The 19,890-nt window shown below is 52.0% G+C and overlaps 1 protein-coding gene and 1 pseudogene across 9 annotated transcripts in view; both read right to left on the reverse strand.

Moving 5' to 3' along the window:
* fras1 (Fraser extracellular matrix complex subunit 1) overlaps positions 1-19,890 on the reverse strand; it is a 379,111-nt gene that overhangs the window by 259,718 nt on the left and 99,503 nt on the right. For 3 of the 9 annotated variants that reach the window (XM_028415291.1, XM_028415288.1, XM_028415284.1), the window contains 37 exons: positions 19,481-19,728; positions 19,116-19,267; positions 18,625-18,787; positions 18,378-18,510; positions 17,520-17,710; positions 17,023-17,179; positions 15,315-15,578; positions 15,023-15,211; positions 14,664-14,783; positions 13,850-14,029; positions 11,813-11,937; positions 11,231-11,371; positions 10,851-11,078; positions 10,072-10,185; positions 9,655-9,805; positions 8,631-8,790; positions 8,375-8,543; positions 8,025-8,271; positions 7,588-7,932; positions 7,327-7,487; positions 6,785-6,932; positions 6,502-6,707; positions 6,272-6,428; positions 5,983-6,183; positions 5,712-5,899; positions 5,350-5,625; positions 5,027-5,259; positions 4,793-4,953; positions 3,906-4,120; positions 3,597-3,747; positions 3,399-3,506; positions 3,157-3,316; positions 2,949-3,065; positions 2,696-2,862; positions 2,300-2,505; positions 2,056-2,202; positions 544-1,961 (listed from right to left, as the gene is read on the reverse strand). The exons of 4 other annotated variants lie outside the window; for them this stretch is intronic. In XM_028415291.1, the coding sequence (XP_028271092.1) occupies positions 1,389-1,961; positions 2,056-2,202; positions 2,300-2,505; positions 2,696-2,862; positions 2,949-3,065; positions 3,157-3,316; positions 3,399-3,506; positions 3,597-3,747; positions 3,906-4,120; positions 4,793-4,953; positions 5,027-5,259; positions 5,350-5,625; positions 5,712-5,899; positions 5,983-6,183; positions 6,272-6,428; positions 6,502-6,707; positions 6,785-6,932; positions 7,327-7,487; positions 7,588-7,932; positions 8,025-8,271; positions 8,375-8,543; positions 8,631-8,790; positions 9,655-9,805; positions 10,072-10,185; positions 10,851-11,078; positions 11,231-11,371; positions 11,813-11,937; positions 13,850-14,029; positions 14,664-14,783; positions 15,023-15,211; positions 15,315-15,578; positions 17,023-17,179; positions 17,520-17,710; positions 18,378-18,510; positions 18,625-18,787; positions 19,116-19,267; positions 19,481-19,728 (7,052 nt within the window). In that variant the 3' untranslated portion in view covers positions 544-1,388. Of the gene's footprint in view, positions 1-543; positions 1,962-2,055; positions 2,203-2,299; positions 2,506-2,695; positions 2,863-2,948; positions 3,066-3,156; positions 3,317-3,398; positions 3,507-3,596; positions 3,748-3,905; positions 4,121-4,792; positions 4,954-5,026; positions 5,260-5,349; positions 5,626-5,711; positions 5,900-5,982; positions 6,184-6,271; positions 6,429-6,501; positions 6,708-6,784; positions 6,933-7,326; positions 7,488-7,587; positions 7,933-8,024; positions 8,272-8,374; positions 8,544-8,630; positions 8,791-9,654; positions 9,806-10,071; positions 10,186-10,850; positions 11,079-11,230; positions 11,372-11,812; positions 11,938-13,849; positions 14,030-14,663; positions 14,784-15,022; positions 15,212-15,314; positions 15,579-17,022; positions 17,180-17,519; positions 17,711-18,377; positions 18,511-18,624; positions 18,788-19,115; positions 19,268-19,480; positions 19,729-19,890 lie in introns of those variants that run through there. 2 more of the 9 variants (XM_028415286.1, XM_028415289.1) reach the window with 2 other exon arrangements.
* Positions 13,484-13,623, reverse strand: LOC114442099 (uncharacterized; annotated as a pseudogene).

Here is a 19,890-nt window from a genome sequence, read left to right on the forward strand (position 1 = left end):
GTGAAATGAACAATGAAAGAAAATAATGAATTAACATTTGAATAAAATAGCATTACACTACATACAATTAATTCAATGAAATTAAAAATTAAGGTAAGATGAAAATAATACAAATAAACTAAAAAAAGACAAAATAATAATGTCACACCTAAAAATAAAATAAAATAACACTTGAATAAATTAAATACAATCTATGTCTATGAACTCCTGATCAAACATCTGGCTGGAGTAGCAGCAGCGCCCCCTGCTGCTGAAATAAAAGGCTTACTGACACCATGATTCCAGACTCAGAGATTAACCGACCCTGCCCGGAGGCTGCTCGGAGACGAGGTGGGACCGTCCCTAGAGTCCAGTTTGGATGACACAGGCCCAGAAATAGTCTCCCAGACTGAGTCAGATGACGGCTTCCTCGGCCCTGCCTGCTCGGTGGCAGGGCGAAAGCGAAGAGGAGGGTACCTGTGCCCTTCCTCCTGGGCTACAAGCAGGTCTCCTCTGACTCAGACTCAGAAGGTTACAGCACAGGAAGACAGCACAGACATCTTGTTGGATTTAACACTTTTATTACTAAAAAAGGCACCACATACAGGCATCATACTGATATCACTGTTCTTTCACAAATGATAGCACCAAAAATATAATGTTATTTCCCCTTTCCCGTGTAGTTCGATAGGCACACAGTGTGAAGACGACATGAGGTGAGATCATTATTATCATTCTTTAGCAGTGCTCTTTATCCAGTGTCAGACACTTTCAACAAAATAACAGTAACATGACGGGTAGCTTAGCTGTAACATAATACATCACAGTGGAGGGTAACATAATAATGCATAATAAGAAGGAAAAATACATCTGATCTACAGGGAGGGAGAAAGTGAGGGATTCAGTGTCTTTGGGCAAATCGAAGGCAGGCAGACACACAGCTATAAAACCGATGAGGACAGCAGTAAGGCTCCACGCTCAATAACAGAAAACGATGAGGAAGAATACTTCATGGCACTTTGAACTGGCAGCTGTCAGAGTTCAGTACAGACGTAAGGCTCCATTTGAAACTGCTCATGGGAGAAAATACAACAGAGGAAATGGAGTAATTGCACTTGGAAAGCTTTCATTCATTGATGGTGTTTACAGGCATTCAGCTGAAAACGCTTCGTGCTGAGCTGCCGCGCCGAGTCGCTGAGTGACGTCTGACGGCGTGAATCATCAGCAGCGTCAGAGCGAGCACGGCTGGATGACTGCGTGGGTTCCTGAGGGTCGCCTGCGTGTCGCTCTTCCCTTTTTAAAGTGGTATAAAAATACAATAACAAAGCTCGCTCGTTAAGTACAAACTCTCCTTTAGAAAATACCTTTCTGTATTTGTTACCGCCCCCACCCCCACCCCCGGTGGTGGTTCAGACCTCCGTGCCGTCGCTGAGGTTGTTGTGGACCTTGACCTGCAGGTTGACCTGTTTGACCTTGGTCTTGGGCTCCTGGTTGCGGTTCAGGACGTTGACGTTTCTCACCGTGCAGTGTTTGGTGCTGAAGTTCTTCTCCACACACTTGTCCATGCACACCTCCACCTTTGTGTTGAGCGGATACTCCTCGTAGGCTTTCGGCGGCTTCTTGCTCTTCTTGGCCGACTGTCGGCAGCGGCGAAACAGGAAGCAGGCCGCCAGCAGGACCAGGACCAGCAGGGTGACGGCGGCCACGCCCCCGCCCACAGAGCTGCCCACGTGTGCGTTAAAGGTGCCCGAGGGCCCCACCTCCAGGCGGAGCGACTTCATGTTGGTGCCGTTCTTCACCTGATCGCCCTCGTTGTCGTAGATGAGCGACTCGTCGAGCGTCAGCCGGCCGCTACGATCCACCAGGTCGCGCTTAGAACGGCTCAGTTCATAGGTCACAGAGCGCTGAATCCTGGGGCTGGACCGTGACTCCGGGCTGATGACGTAGATGACCTGCAAGTACCACTGATGCCCCGCCTCCACCTGTCCATCAAAGAGAGAAGGAGGCACTGTGAGTTTAAAATCCTCCATCACATCTCACAGTGGCTGTGACCTCTGACCCGTGACTCCACCTCACCTTGTACAGAGCATCCACCTTCATAGTGAAGCCGTCCACACCCGGCATGGCCATCATCGACTGCAGCTCCGGCACGTCGGAGGAAAAATGAGCCTCGAAAGGAACATCGTGGAAAAATCTGTCACACACGTCCGGCTGCTTTCGATCCTGCAGAGGAGACACGGAGGGAGGAACAACACGTGAGGAGGTGTGTGTAAAAATAAAAACTATTAAAGGCAGCAGAGAGTGGAAATAAGTCCGCTACCAGCAGCAGGAAGCGGTGTTTCAGGTGTTTGTTGGGCTGGATGCAGCCGTACTGTGGCCCCTCGTTGTACAGCGTCCCCGTGGGGTCAAAGAAGGGAACGTATCCGTCTCTGCCGGTACACAGGTAGACCTTCTCCAGCTGCAGTTTGTAGGCTGCGTTCAGGTTCTGCTCGGGGTTCCACAGCACCCTGCCATACAAGGTCTGACCTGCAGGGGGCAGCAGAGGGACATGTTTTATTTTATTCCTGAGACTGCAGCAGTCACCCTCTGTACTCGCTGTAAAACTGATTTAAAGCCGTCACAATCTTGAAATCCTCTGGGCTCTGAAGGATCCACATGATACATCCTTCAGGAAAAAACATGCTGCCGCCAGCGGATGAGTTTAACCCTGTCGTACCCATTGAGAACGCTCCCTTGTAGTCCATCTCAGCCATGGAGACGTCGGCAGTGGCCGGGTCCATCATGAACACCTTCTCATTGTTGCACAGCTGGAACTCCGTGTTGAGGGAGTAGACCACAGGGACGGGCCGGTTTGTCTGCTGGAAAGCGATCGGCACCAGAAACCTGTGGAGGGACAAACAGGGAGAGTCATTGTTCAGCTCCTGGAGCTCTTGGACCGTGGTTCTCTGGTTCACAGCAGGGCGGCATACTTCTCCGGAGCGTGAGCCGTGCAGGACAGAGGTTTGTCTCCGGGGTCGATCCAGGGCTGGGTGGGCTGCACAGTGCAGGGGATCAGGAAGACGGTGTACTCTCCAGAATAATCCTTCCTGTGAGGCGACACAGAGGATCAGTGATGATCAGACAGAGCGAGGCGGAGTCTCACAGATGTGAAACCTGATGAAGAACTCCTCTGCTGACCTGCTGTACGAGCTGGTGGCCCTCCACAGCTGGTACGGCGAGTCAAAGGTCTGCGCGCTCCACAGCAGCTGGATGTCAAACTCGATGCCTCCGAGGTGGTCAGGGGCCATCAGGTGGGACTTGTGGCCGGGCAGAGTGTGGTGTTCAAGGACAAACTGACCTGGAAGAAGATTTAGAGAGAGTGATGTGGAGGAACGTCCTCTGTTGGAGCAGAACATCTGAACGACTTCCTGTGAACTGACCTCTGAATTTGGCGTGAGTCTTGAACTCGATCACCAGCCGTCCGTCCTCTCTGATGTAGATCCTGATGATCTGCAGTCTGGCTGAGAGGACGCTGTCAGTCTGGATCCCTGTGGACAGAAACCAGCCAATGACAGCTCAGAACCAAATGAGAGCAGAAGACCAACACTGATGGCTGATATCCTGAAGAGCATGCTCACCTGTCCTCCACAGCACGGTGTCGTAGAAGAAGGAGAACTCCATCTCAGTGTGATGCTCCAGGGAGGCCCAGCCTCTCGGTGCTGTCACATAGATGTAGGACACGTAGAGCGGAACCTGCACCGTCAGGAAGGACTGAGCCGAGTCCCGGACCTGCGACAACATCAGCACTTCTTAATTTGACATCACCACTGTGAGTCTCTGACAGATATGATGTAACGTCCCATGTTTGGCCAACATGGAACAATGAGGGGTTAACTGAGTGATACAGTGTAAAGCTCCAGAACAAGGACAGTGTGTGGAGTCTGGACCTGGAAGTCAGCGGTGACGGAGCCTCCGCAGACGTCGATGAGTTCAGTCATGTCGTAGTAGGCATCGAAGGTCCAGATACAGCTTTTGAGGTTAAGGTGTTTGTAGAGCTGGATGGTCTTGGCCTCGCGGATGTTGGGATTGAACTGGTAAGGGCGGTCATAACCGGGCCCCAGAGAGATGCTGTCATAGGAGACGTCGTCCAGGAAACCCGTCTCTGTGAAAGAAAGAGAGATCCAAACGAGTCAGCACACTCCGATTTAAAGAAAGATCCTGGATTTAGAAAACTCACATCAGCTGCTCAACAACTGTTAAAACCTGTGTCTGTGTGTGTCTGTGTGTCTGTGTGTGAGACTGTGTGTGTCTGTGTATGTGTCTGTGTATGTGCGTGTCTGTGTGTGAGTGTGTGTGTGTGTGTCTGTGTGTGAGACTGTGTGTGTCTGTGTGTGAGTGTGTCTGTGTGTGAGACTGTGTGTGTCTGTGTGTGTGTCTGTGTGTGAGACTGTGTGTGTGTCTGTGTGTGTGTGTGTCTGTGTATGTGTGTGTCTGTGTGTGTGAGACTGTGTGTGTCTGTGTGTGTGTGTGTCTGTGTGTGTGTCTGTGTGTGAGACTGTGTGTGTGTCTGTGTGTGTGTCTGTGTGTGTGTATGTGAGTGTGTATGTGTATGTGTGTGTGTGTGAGACTGTGTGTCTGTGTGTGTGTGTGTCTGTGTCTGTGTGAGACTGTGTGTGTGTCTGTGTATGTGTGTGTGTCTGTGTGTGTCTGAGTGTGTCTGTCTGTGTGTGTGTGTGTGTCTGTGTCTGTGTGAGACTGTGTGTGTGTCTGTGTGTGAGTGTGTCTGTCTGTGTGTGTGTCTGTGTATGTGTGAGACTGTGTGTGTGAGACTGACCAGAGAGCCCCTGGAGGTTTTTGAGGGTGACCAGGTTGGAGCAGACGTGCTGCTGCCTGTAGATGGACTCTGACAGCAGGAAGTGCAGGTTGTGCAGCGGCATGGTGGACACCAGGGGGAGCATGCCGTCCTGATGGGGGATCTGGACTGAGATATGGATTCTGAACAGGGACAGAGACCACGTTACCCACACAGTTAAAATAAAAGGCCATCCGTCCATGTGCCACTGCTGACCTGTTGGGGTGCTCTTTGTGTTTGACGTCCAGGTATTTCAGCGTAGCGATGAAGGACTGCGCCTGGAAGCCTCGTGCGGTTCCCGTGGTGACAGGCGTGTGGCAGATGGAGCCCTCTGTGCCGATGGTGGCGATGTTGCTCCTCAGTGGCGTTCCGGGGTGACCGGCTTTGTCCCTGGCCTGAGCCACACAGCGGACGTGGAAGCGACGGCTGAAGTAGATGCTGTCCAGGACCTGAGAGGAATGAGAGGACACAGAGGATGAAGAGGAGGAGGAGGAGGAGTCAGACATCTGAAGTCTCCATCCCTCCCTGGATCAGCTCACCATGTGGTTGACGCTGGTGTACGGGGTGGTGTCGGTGACCGTCTCAAACGGCGAGCGCGCCCCGTTGGTGTCAGTGGGTGCCGCCACCTCCCAGGAGAAGTGCACCTGGGTCTGGTTGATTCCGGCCTCCTCGCAGCGCTCCTTCATCACAGAGTACTTGGGGTAGTGAGGGTCACAGGGGGTGACACACACCAGAGGGTAACCTGGAGAGGGAGTCTTCTTACTTCCTTCTTTGGTCACCTCCTGGACGTGATCGTAGTCGGCGAGAGAAACCACCTGAGGAAGAGGAGGAAAGGAAGCTCACACTCAGATCAGATTCCTGCACCACATAATGTTTCCTCTTTATCTGTCGGTTCTCTTACAATAGGCGGGGCGGGCAGGATGAGGCTGCCGGCAGCCTCCTGGTCCAGAATGGTCACTGTAGCCATAGTGCTCTCCCCGAGCACCGCCTCCACAGGGTCATCAGGGCCCAGAACCACAGAGAAGGACTCGTGCCACTCCCTGTCCTCATTGGACAGAATCTCCACTTTGAACAGGATGTGGTCCATTCCTGTGAAGTGAGGGAGAGACACGTTCACCCCCACTCAAATGTCGGCCATTTTTTAGGCGTAGTCACATGTTTTCAGCACTGACCGGGGGTGAACTTGAGCACTCGGCTCTTGGGATTGTAGTCCACTCCAGACTGGGCTGATCCATCCCGGGTGCTGCAGCGGACCTTGGATGTGCGATCCAGATCACCGGTCCGGACCACCTTGATGTTGAGCACCTCGGTGCCATCCGGACCAGGCGGCTCTCTGACCTGATAGGACGCCTGCTCGAACGCGATGGTTGGAGCTGAAGGACACAAAACCAGATCCAGGATCAACACTGACAGTAACTGCACGGACACGATGCGTGAACCAGTGCCTGAGCGCCCGCTTACCATCTTCATCATTAGTGATTGTGATGGTGACGATGTCGTTCACACCCACCATGGCGCCGCTCCAGTGGTCACCAAGAGGCGTCCCAAGATGCACCTGGAACTCCTCATCAGGCTCAAAAATGGAGTCGTCGTTGATGTGAACGGAGCAGTTCTTCACCTGAGGAACAGAAACATCCGCTGAAGTGCTGCCTCTGGGGAGAGCGACGCCAACGCTGCGTGACACGCGTTACCTTCTCGCCTTTGAGGAACGTGATGCGTGACTCATCTGCGTTCCTCCTCTCCTCAAAGTCGTCCATCACCATGGCGGACATGGTCCGGGTGAAGCAACGCACCGATGACTTGAGGGACAGGTCACCGGTCCGGATGATGGGGATGTGGAGGACGCCGTCCTTCTCCTTCACCGTGAAGGCACTCTTCTCAAACTGCATGCTGGGTACTGAGAGAGAGAGAGAGAGACAGCGGTGAGAGGCGGGCCTGTGTTTTACCATGTGTGAGCTTCCTGTGTGGACGTACTGTCTTGGAAAGTGTCAGTGATGACGACGTTGGCCTCGTAAGGCTCCTGGAGGACGGCGCCCTGAGGAGAGCTGAGGAACACCACAAAGGACTCGGATCCTTCGATGGACGGGTTCTGGATGTCGTCCATGATGGTCAGACTGCAGGTCTGCTCGAAAAGAGGTCAGAGTGTCAACAGAGCTTTACTTCTGTATAAAAACATCACTGTGTTCATGTTTTCGAGTCTCGCTGTCCTGTGTTAAGGGCGCAGAGGCAGAACGGTGGAGCATTGTGTTGCCGCTGAGTCGGCATCAGAGGGAGTAACAGCAGCGTATCTCAGGAAACTACTGAGACACACAGCGCTGGCAGATGCTTTGAAAGCACACACGAGGCTTCCTTTGAGGTTTGTGAACAAACAAAAGCGGAATAAAGAGATCTACAGAGCGGCTTTATCACCGTGTGAAGGCTGCTTAACCTTCTTGTTCTACTCCTGGCTGCTGTTAGAGATTATTTTGAACATTTAAGAATCGACTGTGTCGAGGTTGAGGCGTCTGTGTCTGTACCTCCTCCGTCTTTCCAGGTTTGAACTCCACCTTCTTGGAGCTGGGGATGTAGTCGACTCCTGGGCTGGCTGAGGGGGGGTCTGAAGGACGGGTGGCGCACCACACAGAGGTCAGGGAGGACAGGTCACTGCCGTGGCGCAGCACCGGAATTTCAATGGTGCCTGGAGAGTGCAGATAAAGATGAACCTCAGCTGTCACATTCAGGTCAGCTGTTGTCTGATGGTGTCTGCACCAGCTGGGTGGAGCAAAAGCATTTCTTACCAGCGTCCTCGCTGAACGTAAAGGTGGCATTGCCGAGAGAAACAGTGGATGCGTCGTTGGGTCCATCGATGACCACCTTGGCCACTGATACGTCCCCCATGCGGGCGTTGTCGGAGGCGTCTGACAGCACCAGCTCGAACTCCTCAGACAGCTCGTACTCGCTGTCGTCGATGAGCTTCACGTCACAGGTGCTCATGCTGACGCCGGGGCCAAAGATGACGCGGTTGTCGTTGGTCATGCCGCGGCTCTTGTAGTCGGAGCCGGACTCCAGCGCGTGCAGGCTGCTGCCCTGAGCTGACTTGGCCACGGTGTAGCAGAGAGCGGACACTGTGCTGGAGGTGTCACCTGTGAGGCAGCAGAGGGGGGGGGGGGGGGGCAGAGCAGCTTCATCAGCTGTTCACACTGAACCGTCACAGCGCCGTCTTACACGGCCTCACCTTTCCTCTCGATGGGGGCGTGGACGAGGCCGGTGCTCTCGTTGACGTGATAGGTCTTCTTGTCAAACTGCAGAGTGGGTTCGTCCTCCGTGTCGTTGATGTTGACGAGGGCGCGCGTGTTCCCGCCCAGCAGCGCGTACACAGGCATGCTCAGCTCCACCTGGAAGCTCTCCACCCCCTCGAACACCTTGTCATCGTTGATGATGATGGTGCACACCTTGGTGTCCTCACGCTCGTCAAACTGCACCTGGAGAGGAGAGAGGAGGAGCCGCTGTGACTCATTGAAAGAGAGAACGCCAGCAGTGGTTCAGAACACGCCGCCTGGGTCGGTGTGAAGAGTGTTTTATCACCTGTCCAGCGTATTCCACATAGTCCTGCTGGCCCGGTCTGGACCCGGTGCTGCTGGTGGACGTGGCGCTGCCCTGCTCAGTGCGGCAGAGCACGATGGCGTACTGGTTCAGATTGCCGCTTCGCTTCACTGTCACCGCCACCGTGCCGGCCTTCTCGCTCACGTTGTAGCTGCAGAAGAAGAAGAAGAAGAAAGAGTTCAGTTCATGTTTTAGAGGACACAGACCACAGGAACAGAGCCTGGCTCAGGGTTCAGACCTTCTGTGCTCGAAGCTGATGAGGGACCACTGGATGTGGAAGACGTTGTCACTGACCACGTTCGGTTTGCTGTCCTTAACCAGGAACTTGAAGTTGTCCATGGTTTCCAGCACATTCTCCTGATGGAGCACGTAGCGGATCAGCCCCAGGTTGATGTCAGCTGGGAAGAAGAAAGGTCAAATGGGGTCAGAAAAAAACTGCACCCCTCACGGCCTGAGCATCCTCCCAAACTCACACAGCAGTCCTGATATAAATGACGTGTTTCACTGCTCAGATCAGTGACCCCATCTTTCTGATGGAAGGCATCAGGAGGGGCACGTGACTCACCTATCACTGACCTCACTGTGAGGGGGGAGGCGGAGCAGAAATGAAAAAACACCAGAGCTGAATCTTAATAATAGAAGCCGTTTGAAGGATGAATTTCCTTTGAAATAATGATTCCACAATTTGCAGCCTCCGGCCATTTTACATTATTTGGGAGTCAGAATGAGGATAAATGTCGTCAGCGGCTCATATTTTCTGCTCATTTACACCATCCAGAAAAAGGAAGTAGTCTATTAGAGACCCAAACACTCAGAAAATTGGTCCAATGACCTTCAGGCAGCTCCGTATAAACACTGCAGAGATGATGAGGAAGCAGCATGAGGCCTGAAACTCGGTGTATTTTCAGACTCACAGTTCTTCTCTCTGGGTGTTTTCATTAAGAACATGATGTTGGTGCGGCCGTCTGCCGCCACGGCCGACAACAAGCAGCGCAGACTCTGAGGTGAGGCTGAAAAACTGTGTGGGCTCGAGTGTGTGTCTTCTTTTGACTGAGCTCACCCTCACTGTGCAGGAACTCATCTAAAAGGTCCGTGCAAACATCTGCTGTAAAATCATGTATGAGATACACAGGGTGAACAGAAGAGGGCAGCACGTCACCATGCTGGTGAGCTGTGAAACAGTCTGCAGCGTGGAGGTCAGAGGTCAGAGGTGTTGCTACAGGAGTGGTGCCGTCACCATGGTGACAAGCGTCCTTTCTCACCTTGTGTGAACGTGGTGACCGTGTTGCCGGGCTTGAGCTTGCTCTCCAGGAAGCCGTGCTTCGGCTCCGCGGTGACTTCGTACACCAGCTGTCCATCGTCCGTGTCGGGGTCCACGGTCAGCAGCTCCTTTTTGGTGATCAGGTTGGTTGCCTGGCAACATCAGAGAGCGGACTGAGCATGTGTACAGCACCGACATCCTCCAAAGAAAAACTTCAAGCCTTAGTTAGTTTAAAGTATGGATGCTCAGGGAGGACAAAAAAGCAAAGAAAGCTGCAGACGTCAGCAATTATTTATCAGACATCTCATTATTCATTCGCTCATTTTTTCCTATAACAAATCTCAGTTGTCAGCTTGTCCTGTGCTATTGATAGGACTCTTGATAAATTAGAGCGGTAGAGTGTCAGCGTCCTGTCCACCTTGTTATCCATGTACTCCAGCCACTGCAGTCCCAGGTTGGTGACAATGCGCGGCGTGCCGTCATCCACCGGCAGAATGTCGATCTTGAACTTCTGTGGAGCCGCAGTCACTATCTGAAAACAGAAGGGTTTGTTAGTCAACATCGAAGTTCCACAAATCCTTCAAACCTCAGTGGTGGATAATCTTTACTGACCAAAGGGAGCAGGAAAGGTGTGAGAGATGAGATCTGTTTCCACTTGAACTAAACTAAATAAGAGCAGCAGGTGATTCCTGCATCGATCCGAGCTGCTCATTACTGCAGCAGGTAAACAGAGAGCAGCCGTCACCCACTGGAGGCGTTAAGGCTCTGACTCCAGCTCTTTAGAAGATGTGGTTATCACACTGTGTGTGTCTTTGTCTGTGTGTGTGTCTGTGTGTCTCTGTGTGTCTGTCTGTGTGTCTGTCTGTGTGTGTGTTGGGGTTATCGACATGCTGTCATTCAGATGAATCATATAATGACCGGTGGTAAAAGGACGCTAAAACAACAAGCTACTCACTCAGTTCACACCGAGGCTCAGCATAATTACCACCATAAAGACATCAACACACACACACACACACAGAGAGACACACACACAGACACACACACACACACACAGAGAGACACACACAGACACACACACACACACACACACAGACACACACACAGACACACACACACAGAGAGACACACACAGACACACACACACACACACAGAGACACACACACACACACACAGAGAGAAACAGACACACACACCTCTTTTCCGTCCTCCTCCACCATGAACAGCAGGTTGGTGCCGTCGGCCGCGGTGAAGGTGAAGCGGTCCTTGAGCGAGTTGGAGCCGTCATGGTTGTAGCTGATGCGGTTCTGGTAGACGTCGTCCATGGTGAAGCTGCTGGTCTGTCTGTAGTGCTGCCCGTTGCTGGTGCGCTCGATGGCGCCGTGGCGAGGAGCCTGGACGATGGTAAAGACGATGGACTCAGCCTGAGGAGAGGAAGAAAAAGCTTCATGTTGAGATCATTGCTGTGGAGGAACGTCAGCTCTGACCAGCTGCCTCTCTAAACCCTCCCAGAGCTGAGCTTCAGGAGTGACCACCAGTGACCACCAGTCATCCATCAGCCTCGTCAGCATCGTACCTCTGTGTCTGCGTCAGTAGCTTTCAGCTCAAACTCCGTGATGGTCTTCCTCACGCCCTCCTGCACCCTCATACCGGGGACCTGGAGCAGAGGCAGGGAGTCGTCCACAGGCTTGATGGTGATGTAGAAGGTCTGGGCAACCTGAGGACAGCAGCCAGGGAAACATATTCACACACCTTCAACGCACAATACACACACAAGTCTGCTGTAGTAACAGCCTGTCCCTCCTCACCACGCAGAGACCTCAAACATTCAGCATCAGTTTAATGATAAATATCCAGCAGGACCCTGGAGAGGCCTCCAGCTGGAGACAATTAACAGAAGCAGCTCAGCTCTTCACACACACAAACCCCTACAGCGGCCACAGAGCCTGCACACTCTGCAGCCAGCCAGCCGTGAAGGCCAAATGACCTCTCACATGTTTACTCGAGTCCTCGTGGTCCTCATTAGCTTGGATTAGCGAGGCAGATTTATGCATGAGGCAGAGCTGTGGGCGGAGGGTGTCTGCTGGAGCATCGCTCTGTCCCCGTGTTGGATTCATTCATATATTCAGGCTGCGTGTGAAGCGGTGTAGAAGCTCACCTCGTTGGTCCCGTCTGACACGCTGAAGGAGAACTGGTCGGCGTGCTTCTCTTCTTCGCTGGTGTGGACGTACTGGACGCTGCGTGACACCAGGTCAGCCTGCGTGAAGGTGCTGATCCTGCTGCCTGCAGAGGCACAGAGAAAGTTATCTATCCTTCAAACGCTCTCTGAACTTTCCACACAGTTTATGAGGCTTTGTTTGTTCCTTTAATCATTTTAATGAGCATATAAACTAAAGGGAGACATCTCTAACGAGCCCGCTGCTCCTCTGCTGCTCCTCCGCAGATTAAAACTCAGGAGAGTATGATCAGGTCTGACTGCAACAACCAAACATTTCTCTGTGTGAAACCAGCAGAAAGCCTCCTTTGATGCTGGAAGTTCTTTTCTTTCTGTGTGTGTGTGAAATTAAAAAAGTAAAAAATGGATTGTTTGGGTGAAATTTTCTACCCAATCCGACCAGTTGTCATATAAATGGCTGCATTAATAATAAGGCAGTTTAATGGCTGGGAATGGTCCTATAGTTAAACCTCATGATGTCTTATATTCGGCTGCTCCTCTGAGTTCTTATAATAATGGACTTTTTAGAGCTGCCGGTGATTTATACGAAGGTGCTGAATAATAAGCCCAGTGAGCGAATATTACACAACAATGAAAAAAAACTGCCAATAAAAGAGGTGAAATATTACACTGAGAGAAAAATCCAACATGTCACAGAGGCCACACGGCTTCACCTCAGCCACCGACATGAAGCTCGTCCTCAGCGTGTCTGCAGCTGAAGTTAGACCTCATTATAATAACAGGCAGCGAGCACCTGCCTGTCAGGACCTGAGCAGGGATCAGCTGTGACACACAACTGAGCAGCTCCTGCCAAGAAATCTTATCTCTCTCGTATCGTATCGTATCGTATCGTATCGTATCGTATCGTATCGTATCGTATCGTATCGTATCTCATCTGATCTCATCTCATCTTCTTCTGTGTGACTCAGAGAAGTCTCAGGTGAAGCAGGTTATCAGCTCGCATCCTCTCACTCAGTGAATCAGCCTTCTGAAGCCTTTTTCAGAGTGGCCACTGAGAGCATTCCTCTCTCCGTGCTGCTACCTTGACATTCTTCACACACTGACAGCCTCTCCCCCCGGAGCAGCGGGCGAGCTGTGCTAGCTGTGCTAGCGTCTGGACTGAATGGCTCCAGCAGTAATTATCCAGAGCTGCTCTGAGGCTCTGAGGTGAAGCGATGCTCAAAGATCGGAGAGAGAGAGAGAGAGAGCATGTTAACATCCAGCTAATTAGCATGCTGAGGGCATTCAGTGATGTGGGGAACCCATTCATCCAGGTCTGAATCCCTCAGCAGCCACACAGAGGCTGATAATCAGCCCTTTGTGACTGAATGCATCAAGGCTCAGCCTCTGCTGAAGTCACATCCACCATGTTCTATTTAACCAGCATAAGCAGACAACAGATGTAGTCTGTGTGTGTGTGTGTGTGTGTGTGTGTGTGTGTGTAGCTAGTTAAGGACAGAGTGCTCCTTCATGTGCCTCACACCTGCTCTTCCATTACTCTCCGTCTTTATCTTCTATAAACTTTAATAGAAACTGGAAAACGTGAAGATCAAAGGTCAAATATAATAAATATAATATTCACTGCTGCCAACACAGACTGAAGGATCATCAGTGGACTGCTGAAGATCACTGTAGTGTTTCTGTCCTGGTTTTTGAGTTCGCAGGGGTCAGCACAACCTAGAGTGCAATGGCTGAGCCTCGCCCTGGGTGAACCACCTTCTTGATCACGGTATCTCCCCTGCCAGGTCATGTCTAACTAGCTGTGTCTCTGGGACAGTGGTGGACAGCACTGAGCCCCCACAGAGGATTATTGTAGCTCCCTTTAGATCCTCCTGATGTGCACAGCTGACTTTGCACCAGGACTGGACAGGAGGAGGGGCACAGAGTCATGTTATCTTAGGCTGCTTCATCCTGTGCAGGGCGGCGCTGAAGACTCTCCCAGCTGTCACTGTGACTGTGTGTGTCTTCCTTCCTGCCTACCTGGGTTAGTGGCGTGCTCCAGGTGGCCCAGGCTGGTCTGTTTGGTGATGCGGTAGATGAGCTCGCCCGGCTCGCTGTCCTGGTCGTTGGCCGACAGCTGCAGCGTGGTCAGCTTCTTCATCGTGTTCTCATCCAGCACCAGGCCTTTGTTCACCACCACAGAGGGAGGGAGGCGGTCCTCTGGACAAGAAGAGAGGAGGAGAGGAAGAGGAGAGGAAGGTCAGTCTCAGGAGGAGGAGACACAAACAGCCCTTCAGGGAAAGATTCAGAACCTCTTGGCCTAAAGAAGTTTGTGAAAACTCCAGAAAGGACCAAAGTATCAGCAGTCAACTTCTCATCCTGATAAAAATAGATTGAAGCAGTGAGGGAGGAGAGAGGAGATAAGAAATGATGGAACGAGCAGCTGAGAATAACGACAGCAGAGAAAGGGACACGGGATGGAGAGGTGTGGACAAACAGGCAGGGACAGACTGAGAAAGAGGCAGAGAAGCTATCAGCGGTAAGCTACGACCACAGAGCAGGGTGAAGGAGAGCTGGGAGTCAGGATGCTGCTCGGCCGTGAGGGACGGACAGGCATTCAGTCTGGACTCAACCTGCAGCACCGCAGATTTACGTTAACACTGAGCAGCCTGCAGCGTGTCTGACAGAAAGGAAAGCGCCTCGTTTGGTATTCAGCATGTGTCCGTGAGCAGCGTGACATCGGTAAGCACGCAGGACACAGGGATAAATCCGGAGTAATTGCTCCTCTCCAGCAAATGGAAGAACACTTTCATTTGCTGCGCTGCAGGTGGAGAGAGGATGGAGGAACCCTCACCGAGCACACTGATGAAGAAGGACTGATCGATCAGCTTGTTGCCCTCTGGATCGACCAGGTTGAACTTGAAAGACAGGCTGCCGCCTCTCTCCGCCTTATCGTGGCTGTACTGCAGCAGGCCTGCAAGACAGGAAGCAGCGGCAGCGTCCACTCAGTGACAATCATCAGTGACAAACATCAGTGAGAAACATCAGTGACAAACATCAGTGACAAACATCAGTGACAAACATCAGTGAGAAACATCAGTGACAAACATCAGTGAGAAACATCAGTGACAAACATCAGTGAACATTCAGAAGCTACGATAAGCTGCAGGAGGGAGAAACAATAACAACTGTCAACTTGGAAGAAGCCGGCACCTTTGTTGACGTCGTCCTGGGTGAAACTCTGAACCGGACCTTTGACAGAAAGCTTCTCCACGCGGCCGCCTCTCGTCAGCTGCAGGCGGCCGGAAGGCGGGTCTTTGGTCAGGACGTATCGGAGCTTCAGGCTGTCTGAGTCGATGTCGGTGCCCTTCAGGTTCTGCTCCGTGATCTTAGACGATGATCCTGAGAAACAGAGTTTGTAGCTGCTGTCATTCCAGTGTGCATATTAAACAAAGTTTTTATTTTTCCTTCCTGTCATTTATTTACAGCATTCACACGTAAACACCTGCTGGAAGCTGCAAGCCTCTGTTGACGGTCATCCGGGGTCCCTCGCTCTTTGTGACGTCCATGGTGAACTCCAGGCGGCCCGTGTGCTTGTAGCTGCCGTCAGTGAGGGTGAAGCCCATTTCATCGGCGCCCCCGCTGACGGTCTCGGGCGTGTAGACCAGCAGCTGATCCAGGATGTCCTGGTAGGTGAAGGTGGAGCCCTGCGTGAGCACGCGGCCGTTCTCCAGCGGCTGAGAGTAGAACTGCCGCCTGCGCACTTTCCCTGTGGGAATAAGAGATCCATGAAGAGGGAGGAGGGGTGTGTGGGGTGGATGTTTGAGTTTTTCTGCGGTACATGAAAGAGAAGAAAGTCTTTGTAGAAACTAATGAGACTCCTTCAGATTGCAGAAGTTACACCGCTTCTGAAATCAAAGGTTTAAATGGGATTTGGGCCTAAATCCTGGTTCTTAATGAGGGCACACACACACACAGACACACACACACAGGGACTCTCTGTGGTGGTGAACACATGGTGAAAGGTTAAATGACTCTTTATGTCTGAAGCTTTGATACAGACCAGCAATAACACCTGTTTAAAACACAAACAAGTGCTAAAAAGGTTCAAAAGACTGGTTCCTGCGGCTCTCTGTTTTCAGACCGGTTCCTGCGGCTCTCTGTTTTCAGCTGGCACAAATGGAAAGTGACAAATCTATCATTTGGAGCAGGCGGACGTTCAGGCAGCTGTGAGGTTTCAGTCGTCGCTTCTGACGAGCATTGCTTTGAGTTTAGAGGCGCTCCAGAGATGTGTGTGATGAGCAGGCAGGTGTGTGAGTGTGTGAGTGTGTGTGTGTGTGTGTGTGTGTGTGTGTGTGTGTGTGTGTGTGTGTGTGTGTGTGTGTGTGTGTGAGTGTGAGTGTGGACAGAGGAGAGGGGGCTTGTTAAAGACGAGCTGCCAGTGACTCATCGTCCTGTATGAAATCACTCGGTGGTTTTATGGCGGCGCTGCACTCGGCTTCACACCTGCTTTATGGGGCCTTTGCTGTGGAGGGGGGGTGTCTCTTATAATGATTGTCCCAGAGCAGCTATGTGTCTGATCTGTCTGAGGGGTGGACTGATAACAGAGGGGTCAGAGGAGACACTGTGAGAGATCTTTCACTCATCATAGAAGCAGTGGAGGGATAAAATAATAAACTACAGGCCGAGCACAAACATCAACACGCTGTGTCCTGTGACTTCATCCAGTGAGACCGATCACTCATTGCTGCGTCTCTCTAACTTATTCATCGCTGAACAAACACATTTTTCTCCCATAAAATGATTTTTCCGGTGCAGCTCTTTGTTTTTCCAGCATACAGCAGAAAAAACAGGTCAGGAAAACAAAGTGTCTGCAGGTCAGCTCGTCCGAGAGAGAGAGAGGGAGAGAGAGAGAGTGTGTGTGTGTGTGTGTGTGTGTGTGTGGAAGTGACACAGCAGATGTGTTAATCCACAGAACCACCGGGGAGGTCATCGTATGGAAACACCTGACAGCTGATTGGACCATAGATAACTTCAACCAATCAGACCAACCCAGTGAAGAGGTCAGAAGTTAGCGGTTAGCACGTCCTCTCAGGATGCTGATTGGGAGCTGGATGTAAGGATCAAGCTGCCTCACACGGTGAGTGTTTATGCTAACACTAGCGTCCTCTCCACTGAGCGTCTGACGGCTGCAGTTTATGAAGTCAGCTCACCGTAGGAGGGAATTCTGATGATGGTGAACAGGATCTCGTTCTCAGGCGTGTCCTGGGTCTGGACGCTCAGAGACGAGTTGGTGATGACGACCCCGGAGTTTTCCTCCACATGGATGCTGCTGACAGACACCAGCGGCTGTCTGTCCTCCTTACTCTGCTGTGACCAGAAGAATACATTTAAGGCAACAAGCATGTGATGACAAACTCACACTGATCAGCTCAGTGACAGCCTCATCAGTTCTACTGGAGACTTGCAGCAGGTTTGATGGATGTGGATGCTGAGACAAACAAACAGCCTGAGGACAGAGCTGCTTTTCTAAGATGGAGTCAAAGATCAAGGAGAGAGCAGCTGAGTGAGAAGGTCGGGGTTCAAACCGAACTAAACATCTACACACACACATCAGCTGCAGGCAGCTCTTTTCAACACCAGCTGATTTTCCTCCCTGATCCTTTAGACTAAACATTCAAAGCCACCTCCACCATGGAGCCAGTCTCACCTGGATGTCGATCTCCACGCTGAAAGCTTCCGTCTGGCTGTGTCCGTCACTGATGTACAGGCTGAAGATGTCCTGCTTGGCCTGAGGTTTACGCTGGCTGTCCTGGACATAGAAGATGTGGTCGGACGTCAGGTCATCCACAGAGAAAGGCACGTCAGGGGTCACGACCCGCGAGCCGCCCACGGAGCCCCCTAACAGGAGAGAGACCACAGACTGACAGTTCACAGCAGTTCAAACATCTGGCAGACAGTCACACTTCACCACTGCTGTTTAAATGTGGACGCACCACCAGCATGTGTGGGTGTGCACACAGTCCATCATGCTGGGGGTGTTTAGGTTCCACCTGTGCTCACACACTGACCCTGTCCAGCCTCCAGCTGCCTCCCTGTCCCCTCAACCCACCGCCAGCAGGCATGGAGGACAGTCAGCTGGGATGCAGAGAGAGGACACTGCTGGCAGCTGTGTGCATTTATCCTCCACTACATCATTGCATTAAAACACTGGATGAGCCCAAATAGTGTGATATAAAGTCTGTTAAAACCCTCTTTAATTCTGTTATATGACTCTTCAGTAAGTATCTAACGCCTCTTTTGGCCCAGCAGGAGGTCTGTTTTCATCTTTCCTCTCAGGAACTGAAGGACGTGCAGCAGCAGTCATGGCTGCAACGTCAACACCGGCTCCGTCTGCAGCCGCCTCTCTGGCAGCGCTAACACACGGCATAGTCGAACTGTGGCAGATGGCAGGAGCTCTGCGGGGACCTCAGACGGCATGCTGTGTGTGTGAATGTGACAGAAATAGAAAACAGACACACAGGTGGCAGGGTGTGTGTGTGTGTGTGTGTGAGGGGGGGGTTCTCACCTCTCCTGGTGTTTTCAATGAAGCCGTATTTAGGAGGCTGGACAAGCCAGACCAGCAGGTCCTTCTTGGGCGTGTCCACATCTGACACTATGATGTGATTGGTGGAGAGCTGCACACGGCCCCCTTCCTGGACCTGGACGGTAAGTACGCACCATGTGTGCGATGTAATGTCACAGTTTTAAATACAGTCGGGCAGTAGAATGAATTCATCTGTATAAAAGTACAGTTAAAAACAGTTCCCAGGTACCTTGATGCCGCTGCGGACCGTGACCACTGGCGGCTGTCGCGGTGTGGCGGTGATGGTGATGGTGCACATCTGGTTGTCAAGGCGATTGTTGTCTCCGTCATGGACGACAAAGTAGAAGATGTCAGTGACGGGCTGGCTTCCTGTTTCTAGAGAAGTGATGTACCTGCAGATGGAGATGATGGTCAGTGTGGTTTTAATCTTTGGTTTATTAGAGGAGCACATCCTGCTGGTGCTTCAGCCAGCCAGGAACACAGCTGCTGTGCTCCAAAGAAACATCCTGCCTTCAGTGTAAGTGGTTCTAATGATTACACATGGTACACACACACACACACACACACACAGACACACACTTTCCTTTTCAGTTTGTTGTTTGCAGCCATAAAACAAACAGAGCTCAGAGAATCTGCTCTCGGCTCATTAACTACCACCGGAGCACCAAACCTTTCGCTTTCATCAGGAGTGTGTTTTTATCTCAGGCGCCCAGCTCCTACCTGATCCTGTGCTTGCTGATGTCCTCCATGGTGAAGGAGGAGTACTCCCTCAGCTCCTGGTGCTCCTGCTGGGACTGGCTCCGGGTCAGGATGCCATACATCGGCACTGACACCAGCTGGATCCGAATCTGGTCATCTGGGGACGTGTCATCCTGATCGAGAGAACAGAGATCTGTGACATCTGAGCACACCGCAGCACCACAAGGCTGAACTGATTCTCTGCTAATCTCTGGCAGGGTGATTGATATCTGACTATACTAATTAGACAGGAAGCAGTGGCGATAGGTTCGATCGCCCGGCCCACCCCTCGGCCCGGTGAGCCATCGGGCCTCCCAGCACGCACACACACCCCTCTGTAGACTCACCGTGTACGCCATGTGTGAGCGCCTGACGACCGTGCTGCTTTTCTCGCCCACTTCCATCGTCAGAGTGGCCGCTGGGTCCCGCTGCGGCCCGTCGCCTCCGCCGCCCAGCACCACCACCTGCACCACTGTGGTCGCCATGGAGATGCCGTCACTGACTGAGAAGGTGATGGCGTCTTCCTGGGTGGAGAGGCCGGTGTGGCGGTACAGCAGCACGTTTCGAGTGACGTCATTGAACGTGAAGATATCGCCTGAGGAGGAGGAGGAAGAGGAAGAGGAGGAGGAAGAGGAAGAGGAAGAGGAAGAGGAGGAGGAGGAAGGGGAGGAGGAAGAGGAAGAGGAAGAGGAAGAGGACGAGGAAGAGGAAGAGGAAGAGGAAGAGGAGGAGGAGGAGGAGGTTTGTGTGTTTCTGT

The sequence above is a fragment of the Parambassis ranga genome, chromosome 9 (assembly GCF_900634625.1).
Source record: "Parambassis ranga chromosome 9, fParRan2.1, whole genome shotgun sequence".
In the NCBI taxonomy this organism is placed as follows: Eukaryota; Metazoa; Chordata; class Actinopteri; family Ambassidae; genus Parambassis; species Parambassis ranga.